Source organism: Anser cygnoides, chromosome 3, assembly GCF_040182565.1.
Source record: "Anser cygnoides isolate HZ-2024a breed goose chromosome 3, Taihu_goose_T2T_genome, whole genome shotgun sequence".
Lineage (NCBI taxonomy): Eukaryota > Metazoa > Chordata > Aves > Anseriformes > Anatidae > Anser > Anser cygnoides.
Genome location: NC_089875.1, coordinates 67926730 through 67949680, shown reverse-complemented (window position 1 = coordinate 67949680; position 22951 = coordinate 67926730). Strand labels below are relative to the sequence as shown.

General features: G+C 36.1%; 1 protein-coding gene across 14 annotated transcripts in view; it reads right to left on the bottom strand.

Annotated features, from left to right (window-relative positions):
- Window positions 1–22410, bottom strand: part of TBC1D32 (TBC1 domain family member 32) — an 89533-nt gene extending 67123 nt beyond the window's left edge. For 2 of the 14 annotated variants that reach the window (XR_010830397.1, XR_007163865.2), the window contains exons 1-16: window positions 22293–22410; window positions 20196–20350; window positions 17388–17549; window positions 15181–15358; window positions 14460–14531; window positions 13130–13255; window positions 12156–12234; window positions 11916–12016; window positions 11768–11829; window positions 11176–11320; window positions 10390–10449; window positions 8311–8410; window positions 7900–8037; window positions 6235–6327; window positions 5842–5984; window positions 823–950 (exon numbers count right to left, since the gene is read on the bottom strand). Coding sequence is in view for 12 of the 14 variants with exons in the window: in XM_048065529.2 (XP_047921486.2) it covers window positions 823–950; window positions 5842–5984; window positions 6235–6327; window positions 7900–8037; window positions 8311–8410; window positions 10390–10449; window positions 11176–11320; window positions 11768–11829; window positions 11916–12016; window positions 12156–12234; window positions 13130–13255; window positions 14460–14531; window positions 15181–15358; window positions 17388–17549; window positions 20196–20350 (1742 nt within the window). In the remaining 2 variants the exon portion in view is untranslated. The other 12 variants (XM_048065529.2, XM_013175382.3, XM_066994357.1 and 9 more) reach the window with 12 other exon arrangements.
- Window positions 22411–22951: the final 541 nt, after the last annotated feature.

Below are 22951 nucleotides of genomic sequence, written 5' to 3'. Positions count from 1 at the left end.
TTGTTCTTCCTCTTTCCTATCTGAGAACTACTTCTGAAGTCTTCTAGGTTAGAAATGCAAAATACAACTCTTTGCCCAAAAGAGATCAGTTTCACCACCATTTTCCTCCAAAAAGCTTTTACGTCCATACTCCCATAAAAACGTACACAACTTCTGAGCTTTCCGCTCTCAGAAGACACACATTCCAAATAATTGACAGTCACGGACGTTAGGGTTATTTTCATGACCTGTAGCTTAGATACTTTTAAATGCTAGTCTCAATTTTACTGCCCAATTTCATACTTTAGCATCAGCTAAGAATGTACTACACACAGGATTACAGGATTACACAGATACTAAATTAGGCATGCTGTTACAAATGTCAGCTTCTGATACAAGGTATGTCTCTACTACATATATTAATAAGTGAATGTTATATTAAATCTATTGTTTCAGTAAATTAGGTTGATTTTTAATATTTATTCTAAAAACAAGCAAAACAGACAATGTAAGACTTTGGCCTGAACGGCAGCACTATGAATATACTGGAACTACATTCAGAGAAAAAGAAAGCTCTCAAATGAATAAGAAAAACAAGTAAACCATGGAAATCTTCCTTAATAAAAGTATTTTAAAGTGGATTTTACCTGGTTATACACATAAATATTTCCCTTACACATTCTCCAAAACACTTCCTACTTTAATTGATAATGAGATACTTTTATTCCAAACATAAAGAAAACATATCATGCTACAAAAAAAAAAAAAATTTAAAATGAGTCTCGCTTCATAAGACTAATGCAATTCATTACTCACTAATGTTATTCATTAATGTTCTCTTACCTATCTTCTTTCGCAGAGTTTTTATTTCCTCCATAAAGAAGAATAGAAAGACCTTCTTCTACAGCAGCAAACCTTGCCAAAATATCAGCTACATCAATTAAAGTGGTTTCAAGGCAATTTATATATACCTGTTTGGAAGCCAACAAAAAAAAAATTTTTTTAATTCAGTGCTTTTGTGAAAGCTGTTTATTCAAGTCTGGCTTATCTATGCAGAACCTGAATGAAGGTCACCTTTCTGATGTCTGCTTAATGGTTTAAACAAAAAGTAAGCAGCCTACGTTCAAATGCCATCATATAAAAACCTTCATCACAGAAGGTTGTAATTGCCACTTTTAATGATTATGGCAGAAATCTAATGACTACACAGACACAGAGAACACACATTTCTAAACTCTCTTCTCTTTTCCCACAATGAACGTGGAAAGACTCTTGATAAGCCACTTAGGGATGCAAGAACAGTATCTGAGTCAAGGTGAAATACATGCTAACTCCCTCTTTGCTGTATATGCACTGGCAACTCTTTGGCAAGATATGGAATTCCAATTTCACAGGAAAATCTTGTGCGTCCACCTCATTTCTTGGCAGCAGTAGGTCTAAACAGCCTCTTGCTTCAGAACCATGAGGGAAGCCTTCCCCACTGGAGCAAAGCAGAAGTCATCTGCTAATTCCTTATTCATTTCAGAGCACTGAACCTCTGAGCTGTAATCAAGAGGACCTGAACACTTAACATTAGGATTCAGACTGGTTAGTCTAGTACTATCACTAGTGAATGTCCTACCTGAATAAAGGCTAAATTGGCTATTGCTCATTAGTAAGTAAACTCATTATTTCAATAGTAGACAAGCAAAATACATGTACTCCATGAAGGACCTGTCAGGGAGCAGAAAGGGCAAGTTGCTCTGCAAGAGAAGGGAAGTCAGGAGCCAAGAGTAATAACAAGGCAGCCAGAGGCAGTGGCTCTCCATCTGATGGGCAGGTAGTCCCACCGTACCCAAGCAAGTTGAGCAGACCAGGTCCAGTGATGGTAACCAGGTTCACTCAACAATTCAGATCCCTTCCATGGAGATGAGAGAGGTCTGAGGTTAAGCCAGGAAACTGAATCAGTGAGCAATCAGGGTCAGACAGACCAGTGATCACCATGCAACTCTACAGTAACAAGGCAAGTCTGAGGTAAAACAAGCAAACAAGTCTTGTCTGTGGGATGGGGTTCGGATCAATGGGGTGCCTGGCTTCAATGCTGCTACAACAAAGTACAGGCAGGAAATGAGGGTGAGAACCTCAGCTTAAAACCCACTCCTGAGATGGAGTGAGTCTACGCTGAGACATTAGAAGAGACATTTCTGTGGGGGATCTCTGATGAGGCTTCCTCACAGAGCTTTATCAAACAGCTGTCTTCAAGGTTTGACATCCATACCGCTACCTAAACTGGCCCTGAGCCCAGGCAACTAAGCCCAGGGGTAGGATAATTAGGGACGAGATGTGCCCAGGGCCTGCCAGTACACAGCAGCTATAATTCTGCAGAACTTATTCCAGGGTCCTAAAGGTGGTCACAAAAACTCTGTTCCTGTCAGTATGCCTCAATCTGAAAATAAGGAAACATTTTATTATTATTATTATTATGAGGGTGACTGAGCACTGGCATAGATTGCCCAGAAAGTTTGCAGAGTCTCCCTCCTTGGAAATATTCAGAAGCTGTCTGGACATGGTCCTGTGCAAGTGGCTTGAGTGGGAGGGCATGGACCAGATGACCTCCAGAGGTCCCTTCTAACCTCAACCGTTCTGTGATTCTGTGAATATACAGAATGAATACACGGTCATGAAATAACCGGAGCTGTTTTCACCCAGAAACTGAGAAACACTCTGAATTACCAGAATTTATAAACAGATGTTGTACTTACAGAAAAGAATGACAGTTTTCAAAGCAAGAAAAAATACCCTTTGGTAATTTCCCCCTATATACACCCAGAAAAAACAGAATGGAGTCAACAGTGAGATGACTTTTAGGCAAAGATGAGCTAAGGAAGATTACTGTTCCCTGTAATGCTTGTTAAATACTTTGTACATCAGAGCAGGGAATAGGCACCGCTATCCTGAAGTTGAAGTCCACTGCTTAAATCCTCTCCACTCTTCTGTTATTCATCAAGGAAAGCCGGACTCATGGGAGCAGGGATTTTTGCAATGCTATGCAATCCAGCTCCTGCTTCTTCCCTCACAGGTAGCTCTATATTTTATATAGTGCACCAAGGAAAAATAAATGGTATTTACTTTACAATTTAAAGAATTTACTATTATTGCCAGTGGTCAAGGTAATCAGAGAAAAATATAACTTTATTTCAAAACTTGACCTCGTTGCAGGAGTACATATAGTTACTATATTATTAGGTAAATGGGAAATCATTTAATTTCCTGATTCTTCTTGTGAAAAAGGTCACGGAGCAAGAGTGTAGAAAGCATAGAATAGGTTTCTTTTTTTCTCTTTAGAATTTATTTTTTTCTTACTCGGGCTTTGTTTTTTTTTTCGTTAAATTTTCGTGTTACACAGAGGGTTAAAAAACTCTCTCTGACCATTTATTTTTAGAGTACCGGTATAATTGTTCAGAATTTTAAGAAAGGAACATACTGTGCTGTCATTGTCTCTTCAAAAGAGTATTATTATTATTTTGTTTTCCCTGTGCAAGACAAAAATACACATAGTACTTTGTTTATTTACAATGTGAATACTATGTTCTGTACCAGCTATGCTTCAGCAGCAATTTAAGAGACTACAGAGCCCCCAAAGTCAACACTACTGCCCACAAACCAATCCTTCTGACTACTCCTGCTCATAGCCACCAAGTTTCTTCTTCCCTCTCTACTGCACATATGGAATACCACTCTGCTTAAAAGACAAAGTAAGGCTAGCACTTAACTGGAGTGGATTCACAGTCCAAATGTAAAAAACAAACAACAACAACAACAACAATAACAACAAAAAAAAACAGCAGAACTTTTTCATTAGGCCTATTCTCCAACTGAGGAGCCCTATGCCCACAATCCAGCACTGGAGAGACAGACAATAGATCCTTCCTAGGGATGCGTGATTCTTAGGTGTCTAAGAAGTGCCAGTGGTTTGGCTGGGAAACAAAACCAATCCCACTTTTTGTAAAGGAGGAACAGGGTTACCCTGACTTTTCCTATCTTTTCCAGCTATTGGTTTGCCAGAACTGATATAAAACAATTTGTACCTTCATTGGAACAAATACAGCACGTTCTAGATTCACAACACATATACAGCCTACTACAGCCACTGTGCAATAAATGTTCCTGAAACCTGTTTTGTTTTGTTTTAAAGAAAGAAAACAAAACAAAACAAAACACTAGTTACTAAATTGCAGGAGTGCTTACAATTGGTGAAAGTTATGCTACCTATGAGTGACAGCTGGACATGGAACAAAGAAAAAGGAAAAAAAAGGAATAACTGTTAGAGGTTGGATTCATTGTTTTACTAACTAAAAACTACTAATGTATACAACTGTCTCTCTACTGTATTTTATGTTTTAGAATAAAATGCAAACGTAAATATTGATTGGGGTATTACACAGGCTTCCATCACAGCCAATCAATGCCTTATTACCTCAGTACTATCTCTAAAATTTGATTATCAGTGTCCAAGCTATATGCAGGCTCAGCGACTTCTTGTCTTTTAAAAAAATCTGTGGTACGTTTCTTCAGCCTACAATAAGATCAAGACAACTTGACATGTTAACCCTGCAAAAATATTCATAGATAGCCTTAAATAAAATGCATAAGCAACGCTACTAAACTCAGTACAGATACTCACAAAGGAGTTAGGAGTATCACAGAATCACAGAATGGCCAAGGTTGGAAGGGACCTCTGAAGATCATCTAGTCCAACCCCCCTGCCGAGCAGGATCACCTAGAGCACACTGTGGAGGATGGCATCCCGGTGGGGTTTGAATATCTCCAGAGAAGGAGACTCCACAACCTCTCTGGGCAACCTGTTCCAGTGCTCTGTCTCCCTCACAGTAAAGACGTAAAGAAGCATTGACATGATTTAGCTTTTCCAAGGCTATGGTTTTAAACATTAAATAAATATATACTTTAAAACATTTATTGGGAAATACTGTTTACATTTTTTCAAAAAGCACTGGCATATTTTTGATGGATTGAAATATTTACAGGCATTAATATAAAGAACCTTTTCTGAAAAATAAACAAACTGCACTGAAAAAATAATCAGGAGAATGTTGAAAAAAATTTAAGAATCTGGATGAGGTATTTAAGTTAGGAACCTAAACTGTCTTTACAAGCTTCGGTCTCAGGAAACTAAAAACTTCTCAGTTACTAGCTTCTCTCTGAATAAGACAGCTCAGGCAGCTAGTGCATGCCATCTGCAGTTCAGGTCCTCAATTTCTGTGTCTTGAGACTAACAGTCACCTAGATCAATGTAAGCATCTCCATCAAAACAAAAAAAAATAGGATGGTCTGAAACTTAAACCACTTTGCAGGCAAGTGCAACTAGGCTTTCAAGTACTTAAAGGTAGATAACATTACACAAGATTTTTACAATTTTAATAGAGATTAAAAAAAAAAAACCTCTTTCCCCTAACATTTCAGAAAAACATATTTTACTCATAATAACTGCTGAAACAACTTTATTTCAAGTTGCCAGCTGAATTTAAAAATCAATAGAAGTTTCCTTTTAAACAGCAGACAGAGCTGATAAGAAAGGTAATATACAAAATACACACGTGAACATAGGAAAAAAATCAAGTAAATTTCCAAAGGGAATAGTCTCACTACAATTCAATTTTTGCTACTATTCACAAGATTTGAAGAAAACCACTTTTGTCAGACAAATCATAATGACAGCATGCACTACTTAAGGAATACTGTAATAGCTAATATAGAAAACACTACAGAAGTTACCACATGATTACATAAGTCTTCAATGTAGAAAATATATTAAAACGATAATATTCTACGGATTTAAAAATTATTTTGAAGACTACTACAAACCTCTGTACCACTCAGTAAACTCTGAACAGGATGAAGTAGGGCATCTATCACTGCATCTGTATATAAACATTCAGCAGCACAACCTGTTTGATCACAAAAAACTTGCAGAATCTCCATAACAAGACTTGCTGGAGAATAATTGTCTGTCAAACACAAGAAGTATTAATTTATATTTCAACTTACACAAACATATCTATATAGCATATGCAAATGCTTTTGAATCATAATTTCATTAAGCACTGATTTAACAGAGAGATGAAGAAAAGGTAGGAGAGGAAGGAAAAATAAAAATCTTCACAAGTAACAGACCCGAAATTAAAAATTGAAAAAAAAAGTTACCAAAGGTCTCATTACTATTATACATACTAGCATATATTAAAAACAAACATTTACCTGTATGCACTGCCAAAGTTGTCTTTGAATAACTTGGAGAGCAATAAATAAGCTGAGTAAATAACACCAACAGATCGGCTAGGGATACACAATCTATTAAAAAAAATCAAAAGAAGAAAGCACTCTTGAAATTAAAGTGTGACTTTAATTTTATAAATAAAATGAATTATGTAAATATGTAAGCAACAGTTTGTTTTGTTGAGAAAAATCAACATTATGCATAGAATCAGAATGGTTTGGGTTGGAAGGGACCTTAAAGATCATCTAATTCCAAACCCCTGCCACGTGGGCAGCAACATCTTCCACTTGATGAGGTTGCCCAAAGCCTCATCCAACCTGGCCTTGAACGCTTCCAGGGATGGGGCATCTATCAACTTCTCAGAGCAACTAACTATGCCTTCATAGTAAACAACAGGTACATGTACAACTGATACATCAAAGGACATGCATTCCCAGGGAATCTACTGGGCTAATTCATGATCAACTTTTAAGGCTTAATCTTGCTCCCAGCTTAGCCAATTGCATTTTCACCATGTCTTTCACTGAAGCAGATGGCAGCCAGAGTTCGAAAAAATTGAATGTACATGGCTGTTGGAAAATGCATTACCTTGCCACTAGATTAAGTGATACAGATGGAAAAGAGACAAGCTGTCAGATACAACCCTTCCTCAGGTCTCAAACAAAAAACAAACAACGCTTAGCCAAATGCATGCTGGGAATTATTGCTCCAAGTTTAATGCAATTATGTTAATAAATCAGACAATTTGTGAGGAAAGGATTGGTATCCATGGAGCAGAGAAGGAGCAGAGAAGACAGATGACAAGATCATTACTTTTGCAGGGGAGAGAAAAAAGTAAGCATCATCAATGGATCACTGCTTAAATGGAGTTATACAGATAATCCATAAATGACAAAAGGACTTGTTTAGTGGATGTTTCTTCCTCACCACTGTTCTATACAGGGTGTAAAGTTCTGATCCTCAAACCAAAGGTACAAATTACCTTCAAAAGACAAAAGAATTACTATCCAGAAACGTTATGAATTCTATATTGGATTAATAGAGATATTAATAGAATGGAAAGCTACAATTGTTGCCACACAGTGTATCACTACATGCAGATTTCTCTGGACTTGCAAGGGCTTTTACATCTCAGCTCCCCTGCCCTTATTAACACCTCTGTTCCACAGATACTGATAGTTTCTTCTACACTGCTTTATCTTAATTATGTTAATAAGTCAAACTCAGTGCAATTGCTTTCAGTTTACATTTAGCTTGAAGTACTGATTTTGTTTCACATCTGAAAAACTTCTGGGTGCATGAACATGTCTCTTTTCCAACCAATTATATCAACTACCTTGACAAAACATATTACTCGTACCTAAAAAGACTGAAGCACTTACATACTGAGCCACATCTCCTTCAACATGAAATTAATATATTAGACATAAGGAAAAAAGTGGTCTGTTCAACCATATCCATTAAAGATTAAAAAACAGTGATGATACTGAAAATTTCCAATGCCATCTTTTAACAAAGCTTTGCAGGCACAGAATCGCTAAAACAGAACATCATCCTACGATGTTCACAACATTGAAGTGGAAACATATCAGGTATAGGCATACTGTTACTCAACAGGTTCCATTTTCCTCACCCCTCTCTCTTACCTTTTTTATTTTTCAGCTGTACTGGAAAGAGACTTCGGCCTTGCTTATAGATCAACAATCTGCCTAAAAGGCACAGCGAATGAACAAAATAGACATACTGCAATTCTGGTCCAGTGTAAGAAAATTTCTGCTTATCACCTACAACAATAAAACCAAAAAATTAGAACTTGTCTTTTTTAATTTACTTGCCAGTAGTTGGCTACTACCTGTAATATATATGAGTCATTTTGTATATAAAAGCAGAGAGCATAAGTAATTAACCACTGTTATTAGTACTCTCTCAAAAGACAGACAAAATATTTTTGAAAGAAGAAAATCGTACAGGATTTCTTTATCTTGAGGTAGCATGCTCGAAGACATAGAGAATGTGAATACACATGCAAACAATGCAATACATGCAAAGATACTCACTAGAATACTGCTGGGAAAAGCCACTGACTCTAGAAGTTGTATTAACTGCTGCCTTGCAAAATTCAAAATAATCAAAACATTGCTGGACAGCTGCGTTAATCTGTGGGAAAAAAAAAAAAATAAAATGTCTGGCATTTTACAAGAAACGTGTTTACTTTCGTATTCTAGTATTGCCCATTAACAAAAGAATGTAAACTTTCACATCACTGCAACTACCTCATGTTTCAGCGCCTTGGTTGGGGTAACCATCAAAGAGGATACAAAATTTTACACGGCTACTAAAACACATTAAAACAAACTTCAGCTATATAAGCGTTAAGAGAACAGAGAACATGCAAGTACTCTGAGAAGTTAATAACAATCTGTGATTACCATATGGTTAATATGGAAGATTTTCATTATTCATATGGAAAAAACCTCTGTCTACACTACAAGTACTAAATTGTAAGTTTGGTTACTGGGTGCTGCCAGTGTTATTACTGACCTTTGCAAAACTGTTGCATCATTAACATAACACATTAACATAACATAACATATATTTACATAGGTAATCACTGTATATACAAGTTGAAATTGTATCATTGTGTATCACAGAATCACAGAATCACAGAATTGAAGGGGTTGAAAGGGACCTCAAAAGACCATCCGGTCCAACCCCCCTGCCAAAGCAGGTTCCTTAGGGCAGGCTGCCCAGTTAGGCGTCCAGACGGGCCTTGAATATCTCCAGAGAAGGAGACTCCACAACGCCCCTGGGCAGCCTGTTCCAGTGCTCCGTCACCCTCACCGTGAAGAAATTCTTTCACATATTGGTGTGGAAATTCCTGTGCTCCATTTTTTGGCCAGTGCCCCTTGTCCTGAACCCACAAACAACTGAAAAGAGGTTGGCCAAATCCCTCTGTCTCCCACTCCTCAGGTATTTATACACATTAATGAGACCCCCTCTGTCTTCTTTTCTCCAGGCTGAACAGACCCAGGTCTCTCAGCCTTTCTTCATAGGGAAGATGCTCCAGGCCCCGTATCATCTTTGTGGCCCTCTGCTGGACTCTTTTCCAGGAGAGTGTATTTAGAAACAAATCACAATGCAGCATATGCAATAAATTTAAACATACGTCTTTGTTCATTTTGGAGCTGCTAAATTTTTTACACACTGAAAAGGTAAAGCATACAGACATGCGCTAAAAAAACACACTTTTATTCCATGCTTACTCATTATATTAGACTACTCTGCTAATGAACTTCCTATCATAAACTTTTTGTTTTATGGAGTTTGATTTTACTTTGCTGACACTTTGAACCCATAATGTTTCATAACACAACTTAAAGAATACAATGTTTTTCTGAGTCTCTTTCAATCAAAAATCCAAATTCAGCATTGAGTTTTTGCATTTTTTCGCGCAACATTTTCTATTTGTATACACTGATAGAAATAATACTAAATATGCATGCAACATAAGGAATGCATCCAATGTTTTTTCTGAGTCTCTTTCCATCAAAAATCCAAATTCAGCATTGAGTTTTTGCATTTTTTCGTGCAACATTTTCTATTTGTATACACTGATAGAAATAATACTAAATATGCATGCAACATAAGGAATGCATCCAATGTTTTTCTGAGTCTCTTTCAATCAAAAATCCAAATTCAGCATTGAGTTTTTGCATTTTTTCGCGCAACATTTTCTATTTGTATACACTGATAGAAATAATACTAAAATACATGCAACATAAGGAATGCATCCAATGCTGAGTCTCTTTCCATCAAAAATCCAAATTCAGCATTGAGTTTTTGCATTTTTTCATTTTCTATTTTTATACACTGATAGAAATAATTCTAAATATGGATGCAACAATGCAACATAAGGAATTAACAAATAATAATCCTAATTAAATACTTGCTATAAAACATTCAAATTTCTACTTACCCAAAACAGAACACATACCCTTCTTCATAATTTAATCATAGATAAAATTAGGAAAGAAAAAAAAAAAAAGGCTAATCTAGATAAAGAATGTGGAACAGCTCTGACAAAAAGGACAAAGCAAAAACAAGTTCCAAGTAAAATTTCCTTGGGAAATACTTACCAAAGATTTATATTTCTTTTCCAAAAGCCTAAGTACCACTGTTCTGCTGTAATATGCATGCTAAAATCACAAAGAAAAACTACTGTCAACTCCAAACATACAAATTTTACTTTTGAATCAAAAAGTCAAAATTACCTCCAATTCTGTTCCATTAGGAATCCTGTGCACAGTACATATTCAACGTATTAAACTCTAGCTCATGTAAACCAGTATTATACCCAACTGGGCCTTTTTTGCAGTAGATTAAGATTTAAAAAAAGGTCATTAGAAAAATTCCGAAATGTGCAGAACATTCAGTAAAACAGAAAAATTATTAATAATGTTGAAATGCTAGACTACGTGTTTCACACTGTCATGTAAATTGTAAGTAATAAATTTATACATGGTAGTCTGCAAAGATCTCTAACATCCACTACAGCAGACAATTTGCATAAGATAACATAACTGTACTCTCACGCTCAGCACCTCTTCCAAAGAAATATTTGAGTCTTTTGGCAGATATCAATCAATTACAACAAATGGACAGAAAAAAATGACCTGAAAAGCAGCAAGTTTCCCAAAATTTTATGTAGATTAGTAACCGAACAGAAAGGGATGGAGCAGTGTTAAGGGGCAAAGGACATAAATGCCTAAAACAATACACTTCCTTAATTATAGTTCTTATTATAGGTTGTTATCAAGGTCACAATAGGTCTCTGATAACAGTAGTTATAAATCAAGCTTTTGAAAATACATCTGACATCAACAAGTTTTACTTTTTTTCCCCTTTGCTTTCTTTTTGCTTACCGTCCACTTTTTAAACCATACAGCTTTGATATCTAGCAGAGCCAAGAAGTAGACTGGACTCAAAAAGTCTTGAGAGTCAGGATAACAAGGATCGTGTTTTACTGACAACAGTGACAAGGTACTCTCCACTATTTCTTCCATGTACCTTATGATACAAATAAGAAAAAATTAAAACAAAATTCACTTTCCATCAGTAATATTCATACCCAAAATTTATTGTAAATCCTTGTTGTTCGTGCATATCTTAAATATCAACCACGTTATCTTTAATTTGGTCTTGTAAGGATATTAATTCTTTTTGTTACCATAAATAAAATGAACAGCAACATACATGTATATTCTCTTATACGATTACATATTTCGTAAGCACTAAATGTTACACTTAAGACATTGTAAATGCTTTGAAAGCTAAATATGCAGCTTAATAGGGTCCACGACCACTCCTATATAACTTCCCTATTCCACTTTTCCTTAGCACTGACCAGTCATGTGTGGACCCTGTGAAAATATAATTAGATGCATGTAATTTTAGCAAAATACATTAAAAAAAAAACACTAAGCTAAGAGACAGTGACTATTGAAGGTGACATACTTTTCAGGATGACGAATCCAGGAAGAAGGAGCTTCCTTTTGGTACTCGTTTAAAAGACGGACCTGTTAATATTCGTATAATTAAAAAAGATTACATGATGTTTCAGTAACAACAAAAATTATAAAAGATATGGAAAGTTCATTTATACCTTTTTAAGTAAATGATTTATGTCTGCATTAGATACATCCAGACCTGCTGAAATACGAAGTGAATATTCTCCGGAAAGGAAGTAAAATTCCAAGTGTTGTGCTAAAAAAGAAGAAATAAAACCCACCTCGATGACAAGAGTGGCAAAACAGACCATATTATACAGTTCCACAGTAAAAGATAATCGAATTTCAGGAAGTACATGACTCTTGGAGTCTTAAATATACTTTAATGCACATACCTAAACTTGTATAGACTTCTCTTGTCATATTAAATGGGGATGAAGAAAATGTTCTTGCATAAAACCTAAGAATTTTCTCCTAAGGAGAAAAAAAAAAAAAAGAAAAAAAGCAATGTATTAAATGTATTATGTAACCATGGAATTGTATATTAGTACTGCACAATAACCAATATGTGAAGCTCATTTTATAAATATATAGTTTGGGACCACAGGAGCATACAATATGGAAGACATTTTTCTTGAATACATCAACTGACAGCACCAGTGTAAAGCCTCACTGAGATACAAAGAAGCAGATCAGGTAATATTACTATACTTTTCCATTAACGTTAATGTTTTTATGTCATTAACATGCCAATGACTTGTAACTAGCATTATTTTAAAAACAACTGTAGACTTTCTAAACTGAAAGAGTAATACAAGACAGCAACTGAGACAGCATTCATTTCTCTGAAAATCACTTTAAAATTGGGAGAAAAAAAGAAGAAGAAAAGGCTTAATTGACATAATAAATAATCCGAAAGTAGTTTAAGAAGCTACCACATTTTTTCCTCATCAGTGCCTGTGTAATATTAATATGTATCATTTTCTTATCATCATGGAGTATACACCTAACTTAAATAGGAAATATTAACATGATATGTTTTACATGAGTTTTGGCAACATGTGTTTTGTTGTTGTTTTTTTTTAAACCATTCAAACCTCATCACTCCCCATTAAAAATACATAATGGTGTACAGCAATCTCTAAAATTCTATCAAAGCCCTGCTGTAATCTTTTAAATCAAGACCTGTTGGAATCAAACAAAGTTTTTGAAATGAAAAAAAAAAAAAAACTATCTGATACACATGCACACAAGAAGTGCCTTTGGATCCTGCTAAAATAATCATAACACATATACAACTTCTTGCTCCTTCTCAGTACTGTTTACTACAGCTACACAACTGATAACTAAACATAGAACATCAGCTTACACTGAATGTTACATCAGGATCTGACAGAGACATCATTAGATGCTTACGCAGATTTGGCCAACCCGCAGAGTTGAGTACATTTGAGGGAGGGGCAAAGCATAGTGTCTGCAATGCTTCTTGGCGAACCTGAAGTGGTCAAAAAGACAAACAATATAAATCTGTTCAGAGCAACCTCTCAAATAAATAATTTACAATATAATTTGTAGGAAGGAAGAAATATGACTTGGTTGTACATCAGATAAGGATTCCCAAAATACTTATCTTCTGCTACATTGTCATGGTGATTTGGACAAAACAATGCATCAGTGAGCAGAGGAAAAAAATACATTTTAAGAAGCAACAAAGCCATTTCAAAATATTAGGTTTCTATACTGCATGCAAGTATTATATTCATTTCTGGTTTACTTTCTGCTTGTAATCAATTATTTTGTTATCAAGGATTATAGGAAAACTACCTTATCACTGAATGCTACAATTGCACCTAGCAGTTCATAAAAAAGTCTGTAAGGAAAACTGGAAATAAAACACTCTATATTTTACTGCAGAACTTTCATCACCTTCATAACCTAAGTAATTTAAAATAACTTTTTTTTTTTTGTTCTATTTGTAGACAACTAATCGCTAGCCCTTTATTTCATATTGCTGAAACCAACTGTAGGAAATTTTAAGCATATTTTATAGCATCAGATTTTTTACCTAGTTTTCTAAGAAAACGTGGCGTTATATGATCACTTCTATACCAGTTCCCATCTACCATGACTTTTTCAATTGCTAGACAATCACAAACAAATCTTAATGAGAGAGAGCGAGACAGATTGATCAAAACAATACTGATTTTCCAAGCTTCAAAAATATTAAAAGCTGACTGGTGGTCAGAGACCCAAATTAGTACTGACACTGACAGAAAGGCAAACCTAACTTGGACATTATATATTCCACCTGGCAGCAGCTTGTTGATGAAACAGCAGGCACCCCTCTCTTCTGATAGGAGTAACTCAAAGGACAACAGGGAAGGTATCAAGATGGGCAGAGGATATGTGTGCACGAAACCAAGGCTGAATAACTTTACTTCTCACATAACTAAAATTCCCATCTATAACACAAACTCTAGACCAAAAAAATAAGATACTTGCTGCAACTACAGTTTTTGAGCCAAATGGTTATAAAGAATAAAATATTGCACTGCAATGCACTTACTACACTGAAGCCAAGATATATGAACCGACACGAGATTCCACTTACGTACTTAAGAACAATTACATGCATATAGTCTGTTCTCCAATACACCATAAACAATCATTTGTATTAAAATTTCTTCTTTTAAACTTACTTCCTTAGGCTGAATAGGGTCAAGTCTTTCTACAAGCAGCTGCAATTGTTCTTGACTCATGAATGTATAACTCTGTAATACACATTATAAAATGATCATTAGTGTATTTTATTAAACTGAATAGCAGAAGATTAAAATCATCAGTCATTTTGATATCTAATTTACTTTTAATAATTTGGACTTCATCATTTATACTAATTTAAATTAAAGTCAACTTTCTGAATATTGTCTGAGGTTTGGCCAAAGTTAAATTTTCAGCAACAAAATTCTCCCTTATGAATTTTTCTTTGTTTTACTTAGAAGTTTCCTTAATCTTCAAAAAATGCCTTATAAGAACTCATTAAGTCATACAGTACAGTGCAGTACTCTGGAAATGAACTACACAGTATTTGGCTCCTAAAAATCACAAAAAGTTGGATGAGACGTAGCTTTTACCATTATTTTCTCTTGCTTACTTTCCATTATTTTCAGTACTTGCATAGGCACTTCAGAGTATATGCAGAGGATTCACCTCATCTAGTATGCGTTGTCTAAAGGTTAGACAGCTAGTATAAACTCAGTAGTTCAATTTGCAAGAAAGGCAATTCATTCATTTTAGAATATATCAAAGATAGGAAGGATGAATCATTTTCTAGGGCTGCTTCTCAATTTCTGCTAGCAGAAACTTAACAGTTGTGCAGTATCATGCTTATTTCATAATGTAGAGAGAAAATAAATTTACTTGATTGAACGAAGAGTCACTGTCAGAACAGTTGTCTGTATAATAGCCACTCTGACATTCTTTCTTTGTTTTACTATCCATCTCCTTATTACGCATTTGATCTTCTTCAAACTTATTAATTAAAGACTCTACCACAACCATCATGATGTTCTTCAAGGCATGCATCATTTCTCTGTATCTTCAAAGTAAAGAGGATTTTAATATTAAAGAGCATAAAAATCATGAATTAAAAAAAAAAGTCACTAATTAAGTCATGAATAACTGAATATGGCATAACGCTACTTAGACCCAAACTCATTGAATGAACAGAAGTGAACAAAAAACAAATGCAAATCCAAAACGAGCAACAAAACATGCAGATATTTAGATCTTTCAGGACGCTACATTTTAAAATTGTAATAAAACTCTCTTTTGCCCTTCTAAAACCATTCAATGAAATCATCACTAATGTAACCCTGTACTGAGAGTTTTTTAAGATGGAACGATGTGAACCCACCCAATTGGAGATTGTGTCCCTGACAGAACAGATCAGTTCATTGTTACTGTTTATGTTTCCCCATTTTTTCTTTTGCTATAAGCCTTGAACAGAACCTAGCAGAAGAGAACATGTCAATCCTGACTCTTGAGTACAGGCCATGTACACAAATGAATAATAACATCCATGCAGAAGCAATTCAAAATAAACAGCAATTCAAAAAAAAGATCTTTGGTGCTTCAGAAAAATATCCTATTTTAAAACTGGTATTTTATTTCAAGTTATTTCTTACTTTAAGGCTGTTACTACTAATTTTAAGGTCACCAAGGATATTATAAAGTAGAACTGAAGTACTGCATAAAATCATTTTAGTGGTTAAAACATACGAAGGACAAAAATTATCTTTATTGTTTTTTTCTCTCTGCTTTTAATTTCACTGTTTTCACATTGTAATACTTTAACTTGAATGAAGTCCTTTTCATGTTTCTGAATGACAGCTAATAAATAAAAAGGCACAGATCTGATTCACCATGATGACAAAAGTATACTGTCTGCTTTTCATTAGGAAAACCATACTTTTAGAACTGCTTTCAGCATTATTATGTAGGCAGATTTTGTACAAGAATTCCAAAAATAATGTGATACATAGATTAAACTTTTGAAATTTCACATTCTTTCTGGCACAAACAGCTGTATATACTAAAATCTGTTTTATAAGTACTACTCACTAATGCTTTAAAGAACCACAGAAACTACCTCCCTGTGCAAATTCGGTATCTGAAATTTCAGTAAAGGAGCTACAAGCCCTTATATTCCAAGGGGAAGTTCCCTTCCCAATGCCCACAAGAAGGGAAGAAAGTTTGTAGGGAAGAGATGAATAAGAAAATAACTGGTGCTCACAGAGGTTTGTCTATTTAAGGTTTCTTTACTAAATATGGTGTTCAAAGCCAATGAATCTGGACCACAGACACTGTAATATGCTGAGGTAGTTTTCCACACTAACCTACTAATCTCTGCCTGGTTGACTGTCTGAGTCATATATACAGAAAATCTTGGATAATTCTACACAGTTGATATATGTAACAATTGTGCCACATACAGACAGCATTGCAGAGGTATCTTTGAATCCAAGCAAGAAAGCTCAAACACCAATTTCTAAACTCGCCAGTGACAGCAGATCTAAACATACTACTCTCAAAAGACACCTCGCTAGATATCAATGAAGCAATCTTCAAAACACACCTAACGTTTTTAATGTTTAAATGTTTTTAAGTATTCTAATGCTTGCCATGCAGAATCTCCATTTATATCTAAGGAAATTACCATACTGTAATACTTGATAAGAATACAATATTTCACTTAGGCCACCTTCCATATCACAACTGAATTTCATATGCATATAATGAACTAACATGAAATAGTGACTCCTGTCTTTCAAATCTTACTCCTACCTAACTCCAATCTCAGATATCTCAAAAGCTCCATAGATTTGCTACTGATCATTTTATGAAATGGTTCACACTCTTCATTCCGGAGTGAGCTGAAGCATGACAAACTGAAATGTGAAGAGTGGGAATATCTGAATTGCTTAGCACTGATTTTTGAATGCAAAGAATCACATTTGTTACCATTATGTTTCAGAATTTATGTTTTTCAAAACACATTCTGGAAAGAAAAAAGTAAGACAAAGACCAAGAAGTAACAAAAATGTGAATTACATGCACATACTTACTCTTTTGATTCGCGAGTCTTCTTAGTAACATGTTGGACAAAAGTGTCATAGCCTGATACTTCACCCTGATTTTGAGCAGCAGTACATTTTTCTGTTTCTTCCTCAATCACAGAGCCCAGATTATTATTTATATATTGTCTAAGGTATTTCACAAATTCATAGCTGAAACAAACATAAAATTGAAATGTATCATTACTTTGAGCTTACCCTCAAACATTTTCAACGTTGCATTAATATTAGCCATCTCCTTTCGTGACGTTAAAGTAAGGGTTTATGACTTTCAGAGAAATAAACTTCCAACTATGAAAACACACAATAGTTTGATTTTCTTCAATACAGTCCTTCTCAGCATATTCTAGGAAGGAACAATATCAAATAGTTTCTAATTTCCTGTTGTGCTTCTTCTAAGACTAATGTAAAAGTCTACTCGGACAGAAGATTAATGTTTTACAGACAAAAACAAAATAACAAGAAATCTCATATTTAAAATTCTAAAAGAAACATTACTTTCAGCATCCTGAATATAACGCTGTCTTATGTTATCCTCATCTGGTATTATTCATTTCAAAGTGAACATACAAAAGGAAAAGAAACACAGAAAACTCGGCTTATAAATTCATCCAACATAGAGGCATGGATAAGACTTTAAAACTGTGTCATGATGATATGCCAAAATTCTCACCCAAACTCACAGACTTCCTGTCTATGACATGGACGTGTTAAATGTAAACAAACTGGCACTTTGCATTCTTATTATTAGATACTTACACAAACATAACATTTAAAAAAAAAAATCACTGGACATACTACTCAGATCCCATCTTCACTAAAGAAATTGATGAAAAATAATTTTCAGAATATATAAAGTTTTGGGTTTTTTTTTGTTAACCTTCTGATTTGCATAAAAGACAAGGCAAACAATCACATGAAAAAAATAATCATATTCACCACTAGGTGCATCGTTGTATTTTCATTTTATCAAATGCAGATCTGCAACTACTTTCATTAATTACAATAAATTAGTAGTAAGAAAATTTTTAAAAAAGTCAGTTGACCATGTAAATATAGAGTCTAAAGCTAAAAAATGTAGAAGTAAACAAAAGCAACTGTTATAAATTAGCTGCTTTTGCTTTTCTATATTAAAAAAAAAATTATACCCAAGATACAAAAAAAAAAGTCACAGGAAATCTTGTCTTCTATCGTGATACATACTTTCTCACTGAATTGCCTACCTCAAGTTCCATCAGGTGTAACAGCCCTATATTTTTCCCCCGCTTATTTCCTTTCCCACATCACTTTTGTTCTCAATGAAAGTAATGGAAATACATTTCAAGAAAGATACAAACACATTTATTTGCATTTTCATTTGTCTTCAAGGCTAGCTTTTTACTTCTGCAATAATGAAACTGCATGAATCTCCACTGAATGAAAGCTTTCATAAAACTTTCTTCCTTTTTTTTTATGACAGTAACATTTCCATCATTTCCGTGGTATACATTTTTGCAGTGACTGCTTCACTCTGAAATACACAACAATTACATCATTATTCATGTCACAAAGTCTATGTCTGCTTGATGTCCTACAGCTATCTTCTGCATCATTCTTCCAGTTTAAAAACATTTTGTGAGTGTTTCAGGCATTTCAAAACTACTTTTGTAGGCTTACAAAAGATGCTCCAGGAAAAAAAAAATGTTAAGAACACTCTAAGATTTACATTTTAAAAAAAAAAAGTGCTAATTATATATTGTAAAAAAAAAATCTGATTTTTACTACTGCATACAAATTTCAAATTAGATTCAAATTTCCTTTTTGTTACTTTCTGAGGTCCCTGTCTCTCTCTTTTCTACATCACAGTGGGAACAAAAAATAGAGTAGATAAGTCTCAAAACCTGGCAGGTAACCAGCTTTCTCAAGAGAAATCAAGTCACAGAACTCTGGTCATGAAAATGTCTTCGAGGTCATTTAAGCTTGGTATTCTCTTGACTTGTCACAGATGCATCCTGAAAATCCTCCATGTAGTAAGAAACAAGCATGTAAGAGTACCATGGAAAGGAAAAGAGGAGTATGGGCTCCAGAAATCTAGGGTAGCACGTAAGAGAGGCCACACTGTCAAATCTGATTTAAGAAAAAAATGTGATGCATTTCTGCTTTATTCAAAACTTAAATTAAAGAACTTACTGATAAGATATACAAGAGTTCAGCAATATATGCTAGACAGAACAATCAAAAATGGAAGCCAGAATAAGGTAAATTTTTAAAAGGGTACCTGACAAACAAAATAATACTGTCTTGCAGGGAGTGTCAAAAACACTCCCCGACAGTCAGGATTTTTTCTAAATTCTGTTTGCATTTGCACTTAGTACATTATGATAGAAGCATTTAGGTTGGAAAAGACCTCTAAGATCATCTTGTCCAACCTTTAACCTAGCACTGCCAAGTCTACCATTAAACCATGTCACTAAGCTCTACATCTACATGTTTTTTGAAGATCTGATTACGTGTACATGTGCATTACTGTTGACAATGTTTAGTAGGAATTGTTGAGCTGTTTATAAGAGAGAAACTTACAAAACAATTACAGTAAAAATAGTGTGTTGCCAATAGTGGGGGGAAAAAATCAGGAAAATGGCAAAATTCATTGTATTCTCTTTTGAAATCTTTTGTGATTTCATTAGTGTCAAGAATCCATATATAAAAACATACATACGCACTCACACATCAATATAAATTGCAAACATTTCCCATGAATAACATAGCTCAACACATTTCATCTCCTTCAAAATATTAAAAATAGCAAAATAGTTTTACTTGTGGAAGTTTTCATCAGTTTCCTCCAAATGCAAGAGGATCTCTTCTGCACATTCCACTGACGGGGCTCCAGTGATTTTTTCCTTCACGCTTTGCAGCAACTGTCTAAGCATAGACTGCAACAGAGCTTCATCTTCACTTGTAAATTGAGACATCTGTATGAAACAAACACAAAAATAACATGCTTTCACAGTTTCTTTCTTCTTTCCTCACCTTAAGATGAGGAAAATCATAGAATCATAGAATAGCTTGGGTTGGAAAGCGACCTTTAAGATCATCTAGTTATAACCCTTCTGCCATAGTCTGGGATGCCACCCACTAGATCAGGTTGCTCAGGGCCTCATCTAACCTTGTCTAGAACACCTCCAGGGATAGAGGATCCACAGCCTCTCTGGGCAACCTGTGCCATTGCCCCAATACCCTTACAGTGAAGAATTTCGTCCTAATGTCTAATCTAAATCTATCCGCTTTTACTTTAAGACCATTCCCCCTTGTCCTATCATTACCTACCTAAGTAAAAAGTCCTTCTCCATCCTTTTTATAAGACCCCTTTAAGTACTGAAAGGCCACAATGAGGTCTCCCCGGATCCTTCTCTTCTCTAGGCTGAACAGCCCCAGCTCTCCCAGATTTTCTACATAGGAGAGGTGCTCCAGCCCTTTGATCATCTTTGTTGCCCTCCTCTGGACTCGCTCTAACAGGTTCAAAAGCATGAAAAGCATGAAATCTTCAAATGGTCACTTTTTTCCTGTTACACACAGCATGAGATTATGGTATCAAAACACATGACCACAGATATGAAGTATTCGATAGGGCCTATTTCAGACAAACTGGAATCAATATAATTAAATCAGTTTTAATGGACCTCCTGTCATCTTAGGGCAATATTCTTAATGAGAATATTGTATTAAAAAATCCTACAGTTCTGTGTGTAGTTGCTTGAAGAACAGTCCATCAAATAGGCACAAAACTATACCGTAACTACAAAAAAAAAAAAAAAAAGGTTTCAGAGATGTAACAACTACCTTGATGAGAAACCTCTAAGAGTCTCCCACCTTCTACTCAGATAGTTTTGGTGCCCCATCCTGATTTTTTGGATCCCTCTGTTCAGAGCTATTGCAGTGCCCATGGTAGAAGGTGTTGGCAGCTTTTGCAAGCAACATGGGCCATGTGGAAATGTCAGATTTTTTTTTATTTTCCTGTAGTATCAACAGCAAAGTGACTTGACAGAGTCCTCCCATTTCAACGCTATGGCTGCTAGGAAAAACTAGGAGCAGCAGCAGTGAGAAACTGGAAATATCTATCAAGTACAGAAGACAGTGTCTTACCAGTTCAGCTCTCAAGAGTTGCCCCCGTCACTCCCCGTGCACCCCCCCTCCAAAAAAAACAAAACAAAACAACAAAAACAACCACCTTGACACAGCTAGGCATTGTTAAAGTGTAAGTTGCACTGGTTAGCAAGCCATGCAAAACACCATTCAAATTACTCAGAGAGGCATATTATGGAAATATCGGTTTCATCTATAGCTCCCTTTGAAAAGTCTCATTTGACTTAAATAATCACTAACTTGCTTATCTTAAAATTCATTTGTAATGGCTTGTGCTTTGGTTTATTTCAGCAGGCGTATCACTCACTGAGTTTCCCTGAAATTTTTATGTGATATTTTTCTCTCCGGGAAACCTTACGGCTGCCTGGTTTGTGCAGCCTTTTCAAGCTCAAAAATTCATTTCAGTGCAATCGCCCCACAGCTGAAAGCCTGCCCCAAATCCTACGGGACGACCGAGGAAGAGCCCTGTAGTGGCCCTATTTACCCACCCCCGGAGGCATTTCACACGAGCCTTTGCCTGGGCAAGCTGTTGGACAATTTTAGCAGCCAACCACCGAATCTAGACAGCAGCAATCGGGCCGGAATTCCCACCTCTCCCAATTCCCACCGCCTGTCATTTCAGCAGCTCGCAGCTTTCGGCACGAAGCAGACTGCACACGACAACGCCCGAGAGCCCTCCCTCACCCGCCACCCCTACGGGAAAGAGCCGGGCCCGGGCCCCGGCGCCCCCCCGGCCCGCCCGGCGCCCCCGGCCCGCCGGGGACCGATCACCTTGCGGCGGCGGCGGCCCTTAGCAACCGGCGGCGCCCGCTGCCGGCTCTCGCAGGGCCCGCAGCGACATCGCGAGAGACCGCCGGGACGACGAGGGCCGGGCCGCGGCCGGCTCCTCCCTTCCCGCCCCGGGAAAGCCGTGGCCGTGCGCCCCGGGCTGGCCGCGTTTGCCGGTCACTGCTGCCGGTCCCCGCTGCCGGGCCCCCGGTACAAGTCCCTGGGAGCTCTGCTCCGTTTGTGCCCTGCAGATTTTCTGTCGAAATCACGTTTGCTAACGTTATCCCAATTTACGTCGACATTTCTATTTTCTAGTGCCCTATAACTGGTAGCATGGAATGGTGGGAATACTACAAAGTGGTCAGAAATATTTTTTTTTTTTCTGCTCTGCGAATAAATGCAAAACCAAAAAGAGCAAAATCATTTTGACCTGAAATCATTTCCCATTAGGTTAGCTATAACAAGCCCAAAATGAGCTATAGTGAGCACTCAGTGTTTTGACAGCTCTTACATGTAAAGTGACACGCTGCGTTTTTATCTTCTACTCTTCGCTAATGATTTTGGTCATGTCAATATTGCTAATCTTCCATGATAAGATATTTCTGTAAGGGCATCTGTAGTCCCTCCCGTTAATAGAGCTCTACAGAAGTGTTGGGTCTGCT